The sequence below is a fragment of the Pholis gunnellus genome (genome assembly GCF_910591455.1).
Source record: "Pholis gunnellus genome assembly, chromosome: 17".
Classification (NCBI taxonomy): Eukaryota; Metazoa; Chordata; class Actinopteri; order Perciformes; family Pholidae; genus Pholis; species Pholis gunnellus.
This window is the reverse complement of record NC_136544.1, coordinates 2545953-2566912: the sequence shown is the minus strand read 5'-3', so window position 1 is coordinate 2566912 and position 20960 is coordinate 2545953. Positions and strand designations below refer to the sequence as shown.

The window sequence follows — 20960 nt, the reverse complement described above, 5'->3', positions numbered from 1 at the left end:
TTATACGGCGTGCAGGTTTCTCCTCACGACGAACCAACATTCTCTTTATCCGCCATCTGCATCAGCCCAGTTAGAAAGTGTTGCTGCTGCATAGAACCCCAGAGAATATACTGATGACACAATAATAACAGGGTTCATACACATTTTTACCAATAAATAAAAAACCTTTCTTGGTTTATTTTATTTTTTTCCAAAACTTAACTTATAACTTTTCTAGGTTGTCCACGAACGTACAATTATATTGCATTTCTGCCAATAGATCCGCTCTACTACACACTGGCCCTTTAAGACAGACTGGTGACCCTTTAAATCCATTCTAACGACAATCGGCCACAGGTCGTGGTTTGTGTTGTTGGAAGCTGTAAAGGGACTTCAGGCTGCCACAGCAGTTCTTTGTGAACGGTGTAGACCTACAGCTCCCCGGAAAATCAAACTCTGAACTTATGTTTTCATGACCACAGGTGAGTGTTCTTGTCACGTCTCTTCAGGTGTGACTTCAGTTTGTGTTTCAATCTTAATAAATGAAATGTCATGTGCATTATAAGGGTCTCTGGAAGGTGAGGGGGGGTGACCCCACACAGCTGGGGCTGTGGAGGCTTGAGTCGTAGGAGCTGGGTGTCATCCCCACAATGCCCTCGGTCTTGGGCGTCTCCCCACGCAGGAAGTCATCCTCGTCCTCCCTCGAGCCCTGACAGACACAGAGAGAACCAACACAACCTCAGTTCAAGTGACCGTGAGCCTGAGAATCTGAAAGCAGTCCTCGTCCATGTTGAGGAGCACACAACCTGACACAGCAAGACTGGAGGACCAATCTGCACATGTTTTGACCTCATGCATATACATTTCACATTTCCCTTCTATGATCACATGTGTACTTCATCTTATCACAGAGAAAGTGGACTTAAAAGGGACACAAACAGTTTTACACCAATCCTCCATGTGGATGTCACGGGGAGTCTGTAACGACAGCTCGGGTTGGTTTGGAGACTAATACTACGGTGTGGAGTTTGAAAGACCCGGCAGAGAACTTTACAGTACATTACAGTCATTTAGCAGACGCTTTTACCCAAAGCGACTTACAATAAGTGTATTCAACACAGGTATTCAAGAGAACTACTAGTCACCAGAAGTCATGAGTGCATCTCCTTTTTAGAACTAAAGGTCTCTGAGCAGTTGCATTATGGGCTTTTCCATGACCAACCTATACTAGAGACTAAAAGCTAGGATAATTCCATTTCATACTGATGATTATTTTAAGAGACGAAACGATTTGTCCATTAATTGATAGAATTAAATCAACAACTATTTTGATAAAGAATTAATCACTAGAGCTGTAATAAAGTCAAAGGTTCCCAAGATCACACACAGTCCATAATGTTCACTCATTTATCGATAAGAAGATCGGCTCACGGCCGAACTGAAAATGACCGTGAGCACAGATTTAGGGGATTATTCTGCCCCTGCAGGGAAACATTACTGGTCATGATGTGGACTACTCGGATTCTGCTGCCGTCTCACCAGCTTGCCGTCCTACGTTGTTGCTCTCCGAGATACTGGACCTGTCCTCTTGATGAGTGTTGCAGGAATCCACTTCTTGCCGGAGGACCCTCCCACACAGACTGAGTGGGACTGTGTGAACAGCCGGGCTCTGGCGTGCTCGCCGTGTTGCTCTTTTCGTCTGGCTTGCTTCTTTCCAACCTTGCCAGCTAATGAAGGACACACCAGATCCTTCGGCTGCCTTCCCTCATCTTCTTGATTCCCTTCTTGAACGCACGCACGAGACTCTCGGACGTTTGAATGGTGCTGTTGTTGAAGGCTTTATGCCTTTCTTTTTCAGGTTCAGCTCTGCACTGACCAGCCTGGGACCAGTATCACTGACGAGGACCGCTGCCTCTCAAGTTCTTCACTGTCATGGACGGCTTTATAGGCTGCATCGGGTGCCCCTCAACCCACTCTGAGAGGGCGTCAATTAGAAACATCTTTCCCAATACAATCCCAGTGCAGCCTCATCCATGGTTGGGTTGGCCATTCCCAGGAGGACTGACATACATTACATCTAAATCTGCATCCATGTTTGGCCACCACACAGCTATGGGCCAAAGCTTTCATTCTTGAAGCTCCTCAGTCACAGACAACAGGTCCCTCCAGCCGTTTGTTGCCGCTCAGCTACATCTTTAGCTGGTGTCATTCTGTGATTCTGTGATTTGTATCAGCCAACATCACTAATCCGTCTCAGAGGGCTTTACAATCCCTTCAACAGCAGAAGTCCAACCGCTCCACATTTTGCTGCCCGTCATCCGATTCCAGGTCAGAGTTGTTGATTCAGCCGAGACTGCAGTTTATGCTCGTTGCCAAAGTCAGGAGTCCCAAAATCCTACACAGTCCAGCATGTCCATTTCCTTTGTGTACTGACGTCCATAAAACTCTCCAAACAAAACACTGTACAATGTTTAAAAAAGAAAATCCATTTCCACTTTTACTTGGCTAATAACAGTATGGAACGGCCACCACTCTCCTGCAGGTCATATTTCTCTTCAGACAAAAGGTAAAATACCAACATGGCAGTATGCTAAAAAAAACACAAAGGCACCGTCTCCTCAGCAACCTGGAGCTAAACACTGTCCACTGGTCAGCTGGTCTAAAGTCTGTGGCAACGGAAAGCAGCAGCATCACACATTTATTCCAGCATCTCGACCACTGGGAGGAGTGTGTGGCACTGAGAGCTGCAAAGGACGTAGTCAGCCCTAAAACTCAGCTAAACACAGAGCAACATTAGAACAATCGTGTTCTCATAATATCCCTTATGAGAAGAATGTGAGCACAAACGAGATCAGCTGGAAGACACGGCCTGCTGGTCCCCGTCAGCTACAACAGCAATGGAGCGAGAGGACGGCGTGTCGCGTTGCTTCACCGTTGTAGGGATGTGAATAAGAACACTAAACTGACTTCACTTTAGCTTCTCCACTCTGCTCCTTCACTTTATATCCTTGGTTAATTGAGTAATGTCTTTGGGATTTGAACTGTCAATCGAACAAATCAAGACATCTGAATAAGTCATTATGGGCTGTGTGAAACCGTGAGAGGGTTTTACTATTTTTTGGCATGTTATAGACACGTTGATTAAAGAAGAAAACAATCAATAATAAGTACTAGTAATTAGTAGTAGTCCCCTAATGCTATGGCAGTGCGATAGTAAATGGCGAACACTTCTTGAACATTGCTCACTCTTCTGTCCTCTCACCTGTTGTCCTGTTTTGGCGGGAAGCAGCTCTGTGTCTGCTAGCTCCTCCCACACCTGGTACAGTGGCTCAATCAGCTGAACAGACCTGCGCGCACACGCACACACACACACACACACACACACACACACACACACACACACACACACACACACACACACACACACACACACACACACACACACACACACACAACCTTTGAGATCAGGTTTATTGAGCTTGTTCAGTTTTATTGTCCAGACGTAGTAGCTTCTTCAGTTAATTGCACACAATCACCAAACATGGGGTCCACCTCGTCCTGTTTCCTACAGGACACGCCGTCTTCTAGGAAGTAGGCTTTCATTTCTGAACCGTTCATAAGTTTAGTGACAAAACAACCTCACCGCATGGAACAGGTATCATGGAACTGTGAATGTTTTCCAGGAAACAAAAAAAAACATTCAGCAGTTTCCAATTCATTGGTGATTCTTTAAAGAGAGTGAGGTGAGAGTAGGGTCTGTTCTTCATACCACTGAGACCATTCAAATATAATGTGGCTCCACTTCACAGAAGACATTCACAAGAGTTGCTGTGCTCATTAGAGAGCAGAGTCAGCCAGTGTACCTCTTGAGCAGGTAGGGGTCGAATGGGAAGAAGCTGTCCAGAGGGTTGGTGTTGGTGGTCACACTGTCTCCTCCTGCAGAGCTGCGGACCACCGGCAGCATGTGGCGGTTGTTCCTCTCTATGATGGTGTAGCAGAACACCACCTGATACGTCCTGCAACAAAAAGAAGCAGCTGCTGTGAATGAGACCAGACGGGGAAACTAACAGCATGTCTCAGTCAGCTCTCCTGTGCTGTGTGAACTGATGCCTGGTATTAGGTTCACACTGCACGACTTTCTCTGTATCACAGGCTCAACTGTGAATGCTGAATCAATCCCACCGACTTTGAGCTTGGTGGTCACTGACCTGTTTAAAATGCAACCAATGAGATAACAGCTGCAACTGATGTTGTTGCCTAGAAACAGTGAATCGTTTCCTTGCACACTTTGTGATGCCTCTGCGAGGCTCTGCTCCCTCGAGGTGATCAGCCTCAGCCTCTTAGAGTTCTAAGTGCAGCCGGCCTCGGTTCTGTTGGCCCCTCAAGGACAACGGTAGCTGTTTGTAGGTGGTTGGATGCTGCACATTATTTAAGATGTAACCAGTGGTCCCAAAGCTTTTGGGCTTGTTTTCCCCCTTGAGATTTCTCACGATTAATGTATTTAAATAACTGTTTGAGGCCCAAAAGGCAAAACTCCAATATTTCACATACAATAGAAGTAAAGATAAAGCTAAACTGTGTGTTTCCCCGTCTTTCCTCTCACGTCTTGTGGCCCTTCGGAGGGGCCCAACAGTATGGGAACCATTGTTTCTAAAGTAGTTCAAACTAGCTCTACCTCGAGCAGCTACACCAGCAAAATGCTGCTCTAACAGTGATTCATCAGAATCAATCTAATAACATCCACTCAGATAACATAGGATTATATAATATCTGATAATCTATTAGTCACACATCTTTCTACAAAACAGCAACTTGTATTTTTACTACTTGAAGTACACTTTGCTGATAAAGTGGAGCTTCACTTTGTGTTCTCTTCTTCCACCACTGCATGTAGGCTACATCAGAACATGTAGTCCCATCAGTGACCTGAACTACAGCAGGTCAGTGTGTACCTGGTGACGGCAGCGAACATGTTGGTGACTGAAGGCAGGCAGACTTTGAGAGGGTTCAGCTGACACATCACCACCCGCTCCAGGTTCAGACTCTGCAGGTACTCCAGACCTGACAAACACACACAAACACACACATTCCTGTAGTAGACGTCTGATATGTTACATACGTTCCTATGGCTTTGTGTGGTTTCGACACATTTTTAAGAACCGACAGTGAAGTGAAGTGTGAAACTCAGGAGTTCAGGTGTGGACCTGTTTTAAGACCGGAGGCGTGTACCTTTCTTCATGTTGCCCTCCAGCATGGCTCTGTGTCTGAAGATGAGTGTGTAGAAGACGGCCTGGCAGGCGGTGTAGAAGGGCCCGTGCAGGCTGATGTCACAGCAGGCCTGTTTGCCGCTGCTGTCCTGGCCGTCGATATAGCGATGGATCCAGGAGAGAAGCAGGTCCAGGCAGGCCCGCACGGTGCTGCAGGAGGACAGGACGAGGACACTGCATTAGAACAACTGCAGGATACACATGGTCACAGAGGAATAAGCTGCTCACTTTGGCTTTAAGACGCCTCAGTGTTCTCTTCAGCAGCAGGAACTCACAGCACGGGGGTGAACTTGGCTCGGGCCAGGAAGCTCCCCAGGTATCCGGCAGCAGCCTGGCGGAGGACGGCGGGCTGAGACGGACTCTGCAGGATCTTCCACAGGTGATCCAAGAAGGCCTCGGCCAAAGCCTGGGACACAGAGAGTACAACACATGCGGGACTCAAGGAAGGCCTCATCTCACAAGGAGCACATTCTTCAAAGAAGATGAAATACCTAAATTAGACCTTGTTGTTGTAAATAAAAAAATCCATTCAAGTTCCCAGAAAAAGCAGCATGGCTGAGTTAGGATTTAGAGGAGTAATGTCTACCTGAGCAGAGTGTGTGTGTTGTTGCTTCTCTGTGCTTTGTTCACACAGCTGGCCGACTCTTCTACAGAGTTTACAATTTGCACGCCCTCTCTCCCAGAAATGTTACGGTGAACATCACCATCATTCATTTGGAGTGTTTGTGTTTACCTGAGGAATGGAAGTCCAATGATCTCACTCTTTTAGCTCTGCTTTTGAAATGCTAAATGCTCCACTATGTTCACCTGCTAGTCTCTGACTGTGTCTGTCTGTCAGGTCACCTGACCTCAGTCCAACTAATCAAATGTCTCACTGCTGAAGACCAGACTGAAGGCTAAATGCCACATACTGCTCTTTCCTGTTGTCACACCAACCCTCACACACAGTGTGAGAAGTACTGACCACTCTGAAGCTGCACAGGTAGAACAGTGTGTACTGGACATGACAGGAAGCGTGTGTTGGCAGAATGAGCTTGTCAAACACACTCAGCAAATCTCTGTACAGATCCTTAGTCCTTTCCACATGAAGAGAGCCTGAGAGAGAGAAAACAGAGGAATGAGGATGACACACTTTACAGCCACACAGATATTCACCAGTACACAAAGTACAATTTACATTTCCTTGATTAAAAAATGTGTTGTGTAAGAGTCTTTCAAATATATTTCTCTCAGTCAGAGCCTTCCTAAGCCTTACTGTTTGTTGGTCAGTCCTGTCATGGGACATGTCTGTTATTGGTCAGTCCTGTCATGGGACATGTGGTTTCAACACCGGTTGTCAGTGTAAAAGCTGTGTTATTCACAAACCATCGACATGGCAGACATCCTTGATGTAGGCCATCAGAACAGCCATGAGAGTGTCCAGCCTATCAGCCACCGGGTGGGCCATCACAGCCGCCCTGGAGGGGTGATCTGCTGACATGTCCTCATCCTGACAGACAGACAGAAAGAAAGAAGGAACTAATTCAGAAAGCAAAGTAATAAAAATACAATACAACCCTTTCAACATTGTGCAGTCAATTTTCTTCGCATTCTTGTGATCTGTTGTGATATATTTATATTATTTATGCTACAATAATTCATTCATAAGTCATACAATCTAAGACTTGGTGCTCTAACACAGTCAGAGTTGATGAACAATGTTTTCCTCATGTTGACATTTAATGTGAAGATGTCGGCCATCTTATCTGTCCAGAGAATTGTTTCTGCTGCTGCTGTTTACATTCCTCATGATGCACATTTTAAAAATGCTGTACAGGAATGTAAAACTGTTTGTATGTGTGTGTTGTGTTACAAATGGACGATATTATGAATCGCTTCTTTCAAGTTATAACTTAACTCCTTTAACATCAACTTCCGTTATTACAGATTTTTTTTTTTTTGCTGTATTTTTGATTCCCTTTTAATCTTAACAAATACCTGGGTTCAGCAAAACTCTTAAACTAAAGATGAACTTCAATGTTTTTGTTTATTATTGTGCAAGACAACTGACTAAAAGAAAGACGCATATGAGAACTTACAAATCAACAACAACAAAGATGGAAAACCCATGAGCCTGAAGGAAGAGTTTGGGTGTTTTAAAGTGAAGTTGTATGAGGTACTTCTGCATAGTCAGCGCTGTGGACGGGGCAGCAGATGAGTAATGCTCAAAGCCAACCAGTTTTCTATTCTTTATATATATAAACTACTAACATACTTGGCTGCTGACAAAATAATCGAGTGAACACTGAGCATGAAAAACTAAAAATCTGCCCCAAACCCAGAGGAAGTATGGAACCAGTGCTGGGTGTTACCATGTCAAAGAGTCCTTCCTCAGTGCGCTGGTTCAGCACTGCGTTCTCCTCTGCTTCCTCAATGTCGGACCGGGCTGCACTCACCTGAAATACAGCGCACACACACTTTTACACAAAGGAGGACTTTCTATGTGTCCCAATGTAACTAGGAGACTTTATTTGAGACTTTATTAATGATGAAATAAAATGCAAAAATCAATGTAGCTACTGAAAGAGAACATGAAAAATTAACACAACAGGATTATGCTTCTCCCACGTCTTTCTGTTACTAATACACATTCACTAAAGCTCTGTGACAACCTCAATGCTGAATGACTATATTATGGTGCCGCCACGTTTCCTCCTCCAGAAACACCTCATCGACCTTCCACAGTCAGTGAAATATAACCTCTCTTTGGATCACTTGTGTTACTTGGAGTTTAACCACTTACATCCAGTTTGAGCATCTTTCCGATGATCAGCTCCAGCACGTCTCGCCGAACTGATGGGATGTACATGGTCACCCTCAGGAGGTTGTGGACGTAACACTCCTGTAGAGAGCAACAAACTATCAACCAACAGAACACGACTATGTTAAAGGACTCATTACAGCAGAACGTGTGTGAAGCCGTTTGAATCAAGCATCACTCAGCCGAACTTACCAGTGTTGTGGAGGACTTCTGTACGAAGGGGAAGTTCTCTGTCAGAATGGGCATCAGAAAGCGACTCGTGCTAAAAGAAAAGCACAAACCATCACAAGACATAGAACACCAGGGCAGGAAGTCCATGTGAAGATCTGATGACGATCACAGTAACGCATGCCACATATAGAAACTGTTCATGTGCCTCCTTTAATATTGTTGCATTTCATCAGATGGGCACATTTGCATGGTCTCTCTTTTGTGTACTGCCCATGTAGTTTATATATTATATATGTATTGATCATATAGCAATCTGCACTTTAGTTTATGGATCTGAGTGAAAGGACAGGTTATTTGTTTATGTATTTGGATCCCTGCACATCACGTACTCGTCCTGCACACTATATTTAAATGAATACGGAAATCAGTCTTAATAATATACACACACATATATATATACTGTATATGTTCATAAATACATACATACACAAGTGACATGATGGGATCTTTTGATGCAGAATGCTAACGGAGTCCCTACACAGAGCAGCTTTAGTTGTGGGTTGTTCCTCGTACAGGTTCTCCTTGAGAACGAGCGGAGAACATTTCGGGGGATAACTACTAAGCCCGAGGCAAAGTACCTTCAGCCTCCACCACTGGTGTATTCACCAAGACTCCAGGTGTCAATGAGCCCAACCACAGCTCATCTGGTTTGATAACATCTGATGGGGGCTGTTGTCACGTGTTGCACTGGTCTACCAGAGGTCATGTCTGAAACTGTGTTCATCACACATGAAGCAGGCTGTATGTGATGTCATCAGCAGACACCTTTAAAAGGTTGTGAACAAGAAGCTGCTACTGGCTTTTGTCTTGTGTTGTGATGCTGAGAGCTCAAGAAAAGCAGCTTCATGAAGAAAACGTTGAATTTCAGGCACAGTGTCCTCTGCTGCAATACAGACACCGTGAGTATCTGCCCATACTGATACCAATCCAACACAACTCAGCTGTTCATTACACACGTGTGTGGATACTTGATGGTTTGCTTCACTGTAAAAATATTGTGAAACACACATTCTACTCTGCTCCCTCAGGCTGAGCTCATACATAACCATAATATCCATTTCTATCTCTGCTGATAGAACAGAATGACAAAAGCCTTCAGAATTACAAAGACATTAATAGTGGATGTGAGACAACTTTCTCCAGCTTACTCTGAGGTCGCCCTGTTATTCGTTCCAAAGTTGTAAAAAGTCATAGAATGCTATATAGAAAGAAAATAGCTCAGTGAAACCATACAAAACAATAAAGCAAACACCCAGTAGCAACCAAATGTCACCAAAAAACAGTATTAACAAGCAATTAAGCTTTCAATAAGTGTATTCAATCCAACACACAAAGCAATTTAACTTTAACTTTATCTACAGCCATGCCGGTCCTCTCTCCCTGTGCATGTGTGTGTGTGTGTGTGTGTGTGTGTGTGTGTGTGTGTGTGTGTGTGTGAGACTTACCATGGAACATATCTGGTGATGAGCTGCAGCGCCTGGTGACACCGATTGAAGTTTCTGGGGAGGTCTAGACAAATCAAAGGAGCGGTAGAGTTTGTGTTCATCAGTCCATCATGGAGTATTTAAGCAGAGACTTTGAGGATGGAAGCCAGTGTCTAATGCTGCCCTGCTTCACAGTCATACTTCACACCTTACCTTTGTGGTCCGGTTCAAACTAACTCAGGTTTGTTTGTGCCGGTTAGTCTGGTTCATTTGGGCTGCTGTGAAAACTGTCAATCCAACCTGGATGCTAACCGCAACTGATCCTAGACCACTGGAAGAGGCGGGACTCGGGCCACTTCCTCGTGGACTCTGGTGCGGTTTGTTTGTGGTGTGAAAGCAAACCATCCAACCACAGGATGGTTATGACAGCACATATGTGATTCCAGCTGATTTTGACAGCTAAACTACTATTAAATCCATCTGCTCAGGAGATCTTAGAATAGATTTTCATAAGGCCATGTACATGACCTATTTATCGGTGAGTTACCTGTCAGCCTGTAGAACTTCATGTTGACTCCTCTTGGTGCACAACTAAAATGTATCTTTTTGTTCCCTTGGTTCAGACCAAATGAACCCAACTACAGGTGAGAAAGCAGCCCAACACTCCACAAACACACCCTGGTCAGATAGAAAACACTCAGTCCTGAAATATATCTTGAAATAAGATGGAGGACACTTACTTTCATCTTCATCATCTGAATCGGAGATATCAACCCCTCCCTCACAGATAGTCACTCTCTCTGGAAACAAAAACACACAATATTACTCCACCAGTCACTGGTGGTGGGCTACAGTAAATATATGGCATGGCCTCTCTTTGCCTTATCATTTAAACTGAAAACATAAAAGGATGACAGTCAGGCAACACTGGATAGTTAAGAGCTTGAATCCTGAATTTATTGTAGAAACTTTGGATTATTTGACCACCAGTCAGGGGAACCTACTGGGAGTAAAGTGGGAGACCACCATCTTGAGGCAGGCACACAGGTAGACAGTCTGTGCTGAGACCAGGTTACTGAGGAAGGCCATGTACTCCTCCACCACAGCCTGGCTCCGGCCCACCCATGGAAGCCTCTAGAAAACACACACACACACACACACACACACACACACACACACACACACACACACACACACACACACACACACACACACACACACACACACACACACACACACACACACACACACGAGTTTCAGTCATCATTCAATAATCAAAAATGTTCATTTTCTTGTGACTAATTGTTTAACCGCCAACTAATCCCTTCAGGTCTTGCGGTGGTCTGTCCACCCATGCAGCTGACGATGATGAGCTACACCGAGCACTCTTCATGCTTCATGCTGTTGTCTTTGCACACTCACCAGGATGGTATAGATGAGCTGCTCGTGGTCCTTGGCGAGCTGGGTCACACAACTCCGAAATTCTTGAAGCCAGTTGATGATCTGGGCATCCTGTCAGAGGAGAGAGTTCACTCAGGATCACACCCACCCTACACAGATCCCAGGGCCCCTGAAACACTCTGGCGCTTTACTCTACCTTTATCTCTGGATCAGCCAGTTGGTGTTTCAGCAGCTCATAGTCACTGGAGTCTCCCTTCAAACGAGAGAAACAGCCAATCACAAACTGAAAGCTGTTATGTTCTTATTCATCATCAACATCTTCCAGAGGTGTCCGTGTTCACATGGCTGACATAGACACACAGTCCCAGCTCTGTTTGATAGCATGACGTTACCACTCACCCGTTTGTGTTTAGCTAACGTTTCCACTACAGTGCCTCCAAACCGGACCGTCTTAACGGGAGGAGAGTTCAAAAAGTCCCGACTGTCTACCTCCATATTCCACCGTCCACTGTCTCAGGACAATAGCAATGCTGTTGGTAGAGTTGTGACAGTGTGTTGAAAACAACTGCTCGACGAAACCCTACTTGTATAAGCGCATGTGTTCACTAGAGGAAGAGAATCACTTGTTTACGGAAGTGAATACGGGACTCCGGTGCCGCATTCAAAGTCTTCCCATAAGCTCGACTCCAGGTAAAGGGTTCCGGTTGGCTCTGTGACCAGTCTTTGGGTACATCCCAAGTCTCTTAATTGCATCCCTGTTTCCCTCACTTGGCTCCTTTACTTGCGTCTTAGTCCCTCCCACCAGGGATGCATGGAGAGACGCAAGGAAACCATGCGAGGAGAGAGGAAACGAGGAAATGTGTTTTCAGAGACATGAGACGTGCTTTCCTCAGTTGCGTCACGTGAAGCGACGTCTGTTTCTGATGACGGATGATCAGCTGATCACAGCTGGATCAGCTGTCAGTCGGCTTTAACAGCTGGAGAGACTTTTGAGAAGTTTGTGTCTGTTCACATGATCACTGTACTTAATAATAGTAACTAATAAAGACACAGTAATGATGACTGTAGAGGCGTTTCTCTCTGTAGCATGTTAACAAACTGTGTCTGTGTTCTGTTTATAAGCTCAGGATCGATTTACCGGCGGAATGCGTTCGTCTTATTTATGAAATATTTGCGTCTGTACGGTTTGAAATTCAGATTATGACATCGACATTAAATAACCCAGAACATGATTATTGTTTCTCTTAAATGATAAAACTCATCAAACATTCAGGAATGATCAGCCTCACGTGACTGAATGAAATGACGATAAATTATGTAAAAAGCTCTCTCACTTTAATTGTTTAAAGTTTTAAAGTTTTAAAGGGAAAGTTTTTTTAAAGTTTTTGAGGGAAATATCAGATCAAGAAAACACAAATCTTTCTAATAAATGAAGAAAGTTGTTTTTGGTCCTTTTGTTGTTCAGACTGCAATGAACATATATTTAAACCAGATCATAAAACTAATCAAATATAAACTAGAGTTTAATCTGCGATCCGTCTTCACTGTTTACATGTTGAAAGAAATCTCATCAGTCCGATCAGCTGCAGCGTCCAATCACATAACTGATGAACAACGAGGAGGCGTGTCGGCCGTTAAAAGACTTCCTGGAAGGCTGCTCTTGTGGTTCCTCGCTCATGGCTCCTCGGCGATCCCTCCTCCCTCCTCGATCCTCGCTCCTCCGAGCTAAATAAGAGCTTTGGGACGGCCGTCAATATTGCGGCGCAGAACAACTTCCGGTTCGAGCGAGGATCGAGGAGCGAGGAAATGACAATTAAGAGACTTGGGATGTACCCTTAGTATATCAGTTTGGTGTTGGTTTTTGCTTTTTTTGTGTGTATATTTTGCAGTGGGAAAAATACCCATATGCCAGGGGTTTGTATAAAAGACAATACATAAATAAATACATGTTAAGCATTATTATCATGTACAATTCATATAACCATGTGAGGAGTCTTTAAACCCTTGAGAAGCACTATCCTTCTATGAAATATACCCCAAAAAGATGTAATCAAAACATAATGTTAACCTTGAACTCTTTTGATTACAGTTCTGCAGACATAATAAAACCAAACAGCACATATTGAATGAATAAATGAAATATGAAATATTAAAATGAATGCTGTAATAAAACAATATGGAGAAATCTACCAACAATAATAGAATGATGACTCTAAAATGAATATATGGATAGTTAATGTTCAAATACACTTATTTGTTGTTTACAAAGTAGTCTGAAACAGATTCCCTCTTTGTGTAAAATCAGTGAAGTCAATGGCAAGCTCCCACCGTACTTCTACAGGATCATGTTTCAAACGAACCTTCAGAGATTGCAAATGAAGTGGTGACATTTTCTAAATGAGGGATCTCGTTTTCCTGCTCAAGGTTGATGGACTACATCAAATACATATCAGGGTAATAACCTTTTCTTCACTAGGTTCTCAATGTGCACTCTAAAAGATAGCCATACTCATCCACCCAGATACCAGGTACTTGTAGGATGATACTCTTTCAATTAGGTCTCTTCCTAAAACATGGATGCCACCATTATCTAAGGGCTGATAGCCAAACCTGGAAAAGGTAACGAATTTGGTTTTCTGAGCATTAAGAAGCAGCTTTAGACCAAACTATGAGGCCTGCAGCTGTTGAAAGGCAGTCTGGAGGTCATCAACAGCTGGACTGTGCAGAAGGAGCGTCTCTATTCCAAATGGAAGTGAATGAGTTTTTGAAATATGATCAAACATCCTCAACAGTGGGGATAAAGCCAATTCTGGGACATTGCACAGTTACCATGTCAAGTAAGAAGGCCTGCTCATTAAAATTCTTTAGCAGACGTTTTTAGATGATCAAGGCATTAGTTTGTCATTAGTTCCCTTGCGTACACAAGTAAACAAGCCTCACCGTTTACCGCAGCCTGCCTCTAGTCCACCCACCATCCACCACCCCTAAACCAGCCAACACCCAGCAGTAGGATGGTTTGCAATAACTCAGAAGACGTAGGATGCAACACCTCTAGCAGCCAATTCCTCCATACCTGCTTCTTATATAATGCAGTTCACACGTAGGCTCACTTTGGTTTCAGCTCAGCACTAGCTCAGCTCAGCACTAGCTCAGCATCTGAGTCTCCCACATCCCAGGTCATGAAACTCAATTGTGAAATCACTTTCCCATTCCTCGTACAACCAATTCTGACTATGAGGACCAGCCTCCGACCCTGTCGACCGCGGCCCAACAGCTTTCAGCAACCATCTTCAACCAACCCTGACCATATCATTAAAGTTCTCTGGCCGCTGGTCTTCCCCCACATACCTCACATACATACATTCCACTCCACATCATCAGAGCTTCCGAAGAGACAGCCAGACGTCAGCGGTCCATCATGGCTCTCCTCCATCCATCATTTCAGGACCCTCTTTACTCTACTTGTTCCTTTACCCTAGATCCTTTCATTCCTTACCCTACATTCCTTCATCCCACACCCCTCAGCCCTTCATCCCCTATCCTCATCCCTTCACCCCTTACATTACATCCCTTCATCCCACGACCCTCATCCCTTCATCCCTGACACTACATCCCCTCATACATCGCTGTCAATTAGGCCACAGGTTAATATAATCAGGAGGGTTACTTGATGCAGGTGTTGCTGAGTAGACAGGAGCAACCCGTTTTGGGCCGTGTGATGATAAATGAAGATAAATGTTCTGATTTCTTTAGTCTATGGTTTAGAAAATGTACTTAAAACAGAGAAATGTTGTTTATGTTTTATGTTGAAAATGCTGCGATTGTGAGAACTAAGCTGCATTTATGTTGGAGACTGGACATTTCGCCATTTATTGCACCGTCCAAACAAGCAATCAGCCAGCGTGGTGGTCTTTTTTTGATGGGCAACGGGGTCACTACACTATGTACAGTATGTGCCAATATGTAGCAGAGTACACTGTTGTTCATTTTGAGTCTACCACTAGGAGTCACCAAAGTGATATTTTCAAACCCTACACACAGCAGCTTTAGAAAAGAACCAGGAGACATGTGAGACTAACACAGTTTGAGCTCAATCAAACACACAACAGCTGATGTGGATGTTTGAAATAAATTCTCTACTGGATTTGTTCAATCATAAGATGGTCAAATAAAATGAAAAAGATACTTGTCAAAACTTAATATTTGTCAATATAAATCTAATATAGATAATATTCTGGAAGAGGAGAAGTGCATCAGAGTTCTGTCCTGAAGGATTCAGTGTGCCTCGCCCTGTAAATCTACCACCACTCACCTCTGCTCCTTTTCTAGCTCTGCTGCTGTTGTTCCTTTTTGTCACACTGATGGAGCATTATGCTTTTTTAATTAAATGTTGTTTACATGTAATGCAATGTTATTGTGATGGGTTAACTAAAGTAAGGAATTGCATACTCTCCCCCTCTTTGGAACTAATGATACACAGTAAGTTGTCACAGTACATGTATTTGTCCCCCTTCTTTTCTGTGTAGTTGTAGAAACCGTAGTATTGAAGTAGAGCACAGCTGCAGTATAATAAAACCAGCAGGTTCCAAAGGTTAGACACTGAGGCCTGTTATCAGCGGGTGGGAATGAGGAAGCCTGCTGCCAGCTACACACAGCTAGTTAACCACCTGCACCCATTTCATTTATTCATGACATCACATATTCATATTCAGCTTTCCCTGCGTAATATGTCGGCTGCTGCAACAACTAAAAGTGGCCAGAAGGATCAGAACGCCCCACCTAACCAGAAACACAGTATAGAAATCATTTAGTAGTGTGAAACCTGCCTGATCCAATCACATTTACTGCTGTTGTCACAGCAGAAGCTACTCCTGCTTTATTACACTACCTCACAGATATGTCTACTTTTATCCTAGAGATTCTATTTTGCATCGTACTGTACTCAAATAAAAGTTAAGAAAGTTTGAAAGTTTTTTGAAAGTTTGAAAGTTTCCGGCTCTATGTATCCTATCCGTTGTGCTGCATGTCTTGTGGTGGAGGCAGAGACGATGGATGAAGGTCAGACATTGAACCGGAGTAGTCAGGTTCAGGACAGCTCGTTGATCAGGGCACAGGACCTGAACAAATCAGGTGAACGGTACCTCTGCAAGTATGGATGCCTGGCCAATCCTAGCGCTCGAATGCTATGCAGGGCGGGTCTTGCCGAGAAAAGCAGTGTGATTCATAAGAATGTGTAATTACCAGTTTGGACCAGACGCACCAATCACATGGGTGAGGTTGAGCACCAGCGATGGAAAAATGAATAAATAAATAAAACTGCTTATTTTTTAAACATCTGTTTAGTTCCATAACGGCCTGAAAATATTTGACACTTCTCACGGGTGGGGTTGGTGCAGTCTGTCTCAGCGGGTCAGAACAATCTGCTCGGTGTGGAAGGATCTCCTCGTGAGACCTCTCTCCGGCTCTAGGTCGGCTTAGAAAGGCCGTCATGAAATCACCATTCACATCATTACAATCAATGTGTTTATGAATCAATTGTTTAGAACAACACAAGGCATCGCACTGAAGCATTTCACTTTAAATTGTAGCCTACAACATTTCCTTCATGACCTCCCCGAGGTCCACCCACCATAGTCTCACAAAACCCTTTGAAACACAGGTGTAGCCTGTTAGAATTTCAGCAGAGCAGTGTCACATTCCATTTATAACTAGGCCACTAAATGAAGCGCAGTACAAGTTATTTTGGTGGCATTTACTTTGATTTGGGCCCCCACAGCTGAAAACACAAACCGTGGCCTATGACTATGACTGATATTGGACGGAGAGCTGACGCCCGTGGGATTACTCAAACCTTCAATAACTGATTTTAGATCACTTGAGACAAAACGTTGTGAACACAACATTAACATATTATCATATTTTAAGTTGATTTGGCAAGCTTGTTAGCAAACCGTTACACATTCACACAAACGTTATTTGGAGTTGTGTTTGTGTCACCTGATGAGTGTAACATTCACTCTCCTGTTAGCTCTGTTTTGGTCTCTACCAACTCCTGAGTGTGTCTCTCTTCAGCTGTTACTCGCTCCTTCCTTGAGATGCTGTTCACCAGATCTCTCCCTGTTTGTCTGCTGTAGAAAAACTCTATGGATTCAGTTCACTCATGTACATGCTAAGTGGACTGGACTTGTTTCTCTCTTTTCTAGTCTTCTGACCAATCAAAGCTCTTTAACACTACATGTCATCATTCACCCATTCACACACTGATGGCAGGGCTACCATGTAAGGCACCTGTCCATCAGATCTAGCTAACATTCATGTTTTGTTCGGGAAGGAGAGAGATGGGACTCCATAACTCGTAGCATACGTTCTAAAGGTTACATGTGGATTGTTGTTATATAATTCACACTCTGAGTAAATCCAGATCTTGTCTTTCCACTGGAGGAATCAAATCCCACTGATGTAAGATATTGCTGGAAAATGACACTTATTTAGTGATGCAGCACTCACTGAGTACTCCACCAGAGATAGGATGGTTTAACTCATGATGCAGTGGTGCATTGTTAGCTCGTTATAAGAACACATTAGATATATATACAAAATCATAACAAGACAGTTTAGTCACACAAAGCAGTCATCACATACACACAGAGACATTAAGTCACAAATATGAAGTGAAAATATCTCTGATGTCTTTTGATCTCACAGACTGAATGGATGCTGCTATACTGATTAAAACATAACATTTATTAGGAAAATACATTGAAAAAAAAGGCTGTACTCAGCAACACATTATCTAAATATCATCGTCTATTATTAATAATTTGTCATTGAACACAGCAACAGTAAAAGAGTGGAGCATGAAGTGCAGGCAGCTGAAGACGGTGTCGGGCAGGCTCTCTCGTCTGTGGGTAGAGAACAGAGGACACGTCATCATTAGTGTGTGCGCACAGACACAGTGGACACGAGTTGTGTTGGGATCAGGCAGCCGGCTATTGTTGAAACTAAAGGCTTGTATGTGGTTAATCATTTATCCAGTGATAAGATTCTTAACTGCCGCAACACAAGTCGTCCTTTCAGTTCTGCATTTAAACTGCATCAAAGAAAGAAAGTGAAAACAAGATTTTTATAGGTAACATCAAAAACACAAATACATCTGAAGATTCACTTGCATTTATATGAAAGTAATAACAACAATAAAAGCTTTTGTTGGATCAAATGTAGCTTTATTTCTATAATATTGTGTTGAGACCATGAGTTGCCAATGTAAACATATTTATTATATATAAAAAATGGTCAAAGTGAACTTTTAGAAGAGTGTGAGGACATTGTAATGTTACTGGGAATTTGGGTTTGAATGACCTGAAGATTTTACATTTTACAAATACAACCAAATGACACAGGTGTTTATAGTCTTTTGACAGTTTTAGGGTCAAACTTTGTATTTTTTCCTGTGGCTGTTATATAACATATAATAGAGTTCTGTAATAATGTGTGCACACACACACACAGATGTAACTACATATACGTTACAGGTGGTTTTGTGTGAAGGCCTCACCTGTCGGCCTACACTATGTAGGCGAGGTCTCTGTTGTTGTGTGCGGCATTTCTACGTCACAGCTGGCCACTGATGAGACAGTACTGTGCGGGGTATCCTCCTGTGGGGTCATCGTTGCCATGGCAACGGACACCTGCTCCACCACCGGCGGCCCCCCGGCTGACCTCCGCGTGCGGTCCGCGAGGGTGCCAGACGGTGCTCCGTTCCTCCGGAGCGAGGTCCGGATGCCGCTGGACACGCGGCTGGAGAGGCGCCTCACCGCGCCGCCGATGCCGCTCAAAGCGCCCTTGTCCTTCTTCAGTAACCCGACGTCATCCTCAAGCTCCGCCGGGGGAACCTCGATGTTCCCCGAGTACCAGAACACCCACCAGATGAGGCTGAGGAAGATCACGATGGCTCCCGCGTAGATGAGCAGGTCATAGAAGAACACGTTCACGAACACCCCGATGAGAAGCACGAGCAGTCCCACGATGTCAAAGGCTACCGCGAGCCAGAAACAGCACACACAGCGACCCAGACCCCGGTAGACCGGTTCCATGTCAGCACACAGTAGGCTGACGGGACGCTCCGACAGTTAGCGCTTTTCTCCCGGAGCCTTTGTGCCCTGGCATTGAGTTTCCGAGCGCTGTAAGGTGAGTCAGGTGAGGCGCGCAGCCTCGCTCAGGACAGGTAGTGTGCCGCACACTCACAGAGGAGGGGCGTGGTGCCGAGGGGGGGAGGGGCTCCACCCCTACCTGGCCGTTGAGGGTTTGTGATTCAGCAGCAATTTCAACAGGTGAGTGTAGCCGAGAATGTGTGCTTGTTCAGGCCTGGTCTTCTTCTCCTCTCACCGAGGACACACATAACTGTCCCCGGGACAGGGGACCGTACATGTCGTCCCTCTGTCTCTCTCCCTCATTTCCTGTCTGCCTGTTATCTCAGCTGTCACTATCAAATAAAGGCATCAAATATAAATAATACATTGTTATCATCGTGACATTTATATTTCTTCACAATAATAATTGATCTCTCTTTGCAAACGTGTTTTGAAATTTGATGTGCGCCATAGATTATTTCTAAAATGATATAATCAATTAGACAGCTGCACATATTACTCATATTTATAGTTTGACCTTCCCATAGTCTTTCTGGCCGTCCTCAAATGGTCTTTTTTTACAAACCAGGACGTACTCTGGTACTCTGTGCTACATTAATACAGTTGAATCAAATATAAATAATCTTTTATTATGGAACAGAGAGTTATTGTGTCCATCAGCTCCGTATGAGCATTAATGGTGGTTGGTATCGAACGTCTGCAGTGGTTGAAGACCTGAGCTGCTCTCCACTGTTGAATCAACGTCAAAAAAGTGAAAAACAGGCACATTTACACACTTGAAGACATGTTGGCATCAGTGTCTTGTTGTGTTATTTGTGGAGTATTTTCTGTTGTATGTGCATTCTGCACACAGACAGATGGTGTGTTCATCCGCTGGTCTTCGGCCTGGAGCCACAGCCCCAAACTGAGGACTGTGTGTGTGTGTGTGTGTGTGTGTGTGTGTGTGTGTGTGTGTGGGGGGGGGGGGGGGGGGGGGGGGTTAGTTTGGGTGGTCTGCACCAGCGGCCATGTTGATCTGAGGACAATCAGAGATGGATATGTCCAGTAGCGTTGCTCTGCCTCAGTAATCCGGTCCTAAAGGATTTACACAGCCCACCAGCAGCCACAGCGGCTTACGGAGAAGATGACAAATAAATAACGGAGAGCAACAGCCAACCAGGATACAATGAGACAGATGGTCGGCAGAAAATGACCCGCGTGGGACGGCCTGTGTGACATATTCGTCAAATGAAACACAGGAGACATGAGATCTACAAACAGGGTTCTCAACCTTTTATAATTGTTGTTTTTTTAACTGATTGTTCAAAATGTCCAAGGACCACCTTCCCCAAATAATTGATAAAAACAAAAACAGGAGAAAACATAATCTGTAAACATGTTATGTAATGACCAAAATAAACATTCTGTTGACCCTCACTGTCCCTGCCTGTCATTATGAATCCATATTTAACTGTGGCTCAGTGTAGAGCGGGTCGTCCTATCAGAGGATCGGCGGTTCGATCCCCGGCTCCGCTAGTCCACGTCCACGTGTCCTCAGGACACTTAACCCCAAATTACTCCCGCAGGCTGTTCCTGCGGTGTGTGAATGTTAGATAGTCCTGATGGGCAGGTGGTACCTTACATGGTAGCTCCTGTCATCAGTGAATGAATGGGTGTGAATGGGTGAATGATGTCATGTTGTGTTATAGAGCTTTGAGTGGTCAGAAGA

At 44.1% G+C, this 20960-nt stretch overlaps 2 protein-coding genes across 2 annotated transcripts; both read right to left on the bottom strand.

Moving 5' to 3' along the window:
- Positions 1–149: 149 nt before the first annotated feature.
- rrn3 (RRN3 homolog, RNA polymerase I transcription factor) lies at positions 150–11694 on the bottom strand. Its single transcript, XM_079178274.1, has 17 exons — positions 11502–11694; positions 11299–11355; positions 11124–11213; positions 10706–10835; positions 10442–10501; positions 9723–9786; positions 8239–8308; positions 8029–8127; positions 7598–7681; positions 6612–6735; positions 6211–6341; positions 5522–5652; positions 5209–5396; positions 4932–5040; positions 3843–3995; positions 3242–3326; positions 150–688 (listed from the first exon to the last, which is right to left on the bottom strand). Exons 1-17 carry the CDS (start codon positions 11595–11597, stop codon positions 539–541), a joined length of 1821 nt encoding a protein of 606 aa, XP_079034400.1. The 5' UTR covers positions 11598–11694; the 3' UTR covers positions 150–538.
- A 6115-nt stretch (positions 11695–17809) lies between these two features.
- LOC306709023 (transmembrane protein 238) lies at positions 17810–19313 on the bottom strand. The gene is made up of 2 exons (XM_079177034.1): positions 18658–19313; positions 17810–18004 (listed from the first exon to the last, which is right to left on the bottom strand). The coding sequence occupies exon 1, from the start codon at positions 19193–19195 to the stop codon at positions 18671–18673; it is 525 nt and encodes a 174-aa protein (XP_079033160.1). The 5' UTR covers positions 19196–19313; the 3' UTR covers positions 17810–18004; positions 18658–18670.
- Between the last annotated feature and the right edge of the window lie 1647 nt (positions 19314–20960).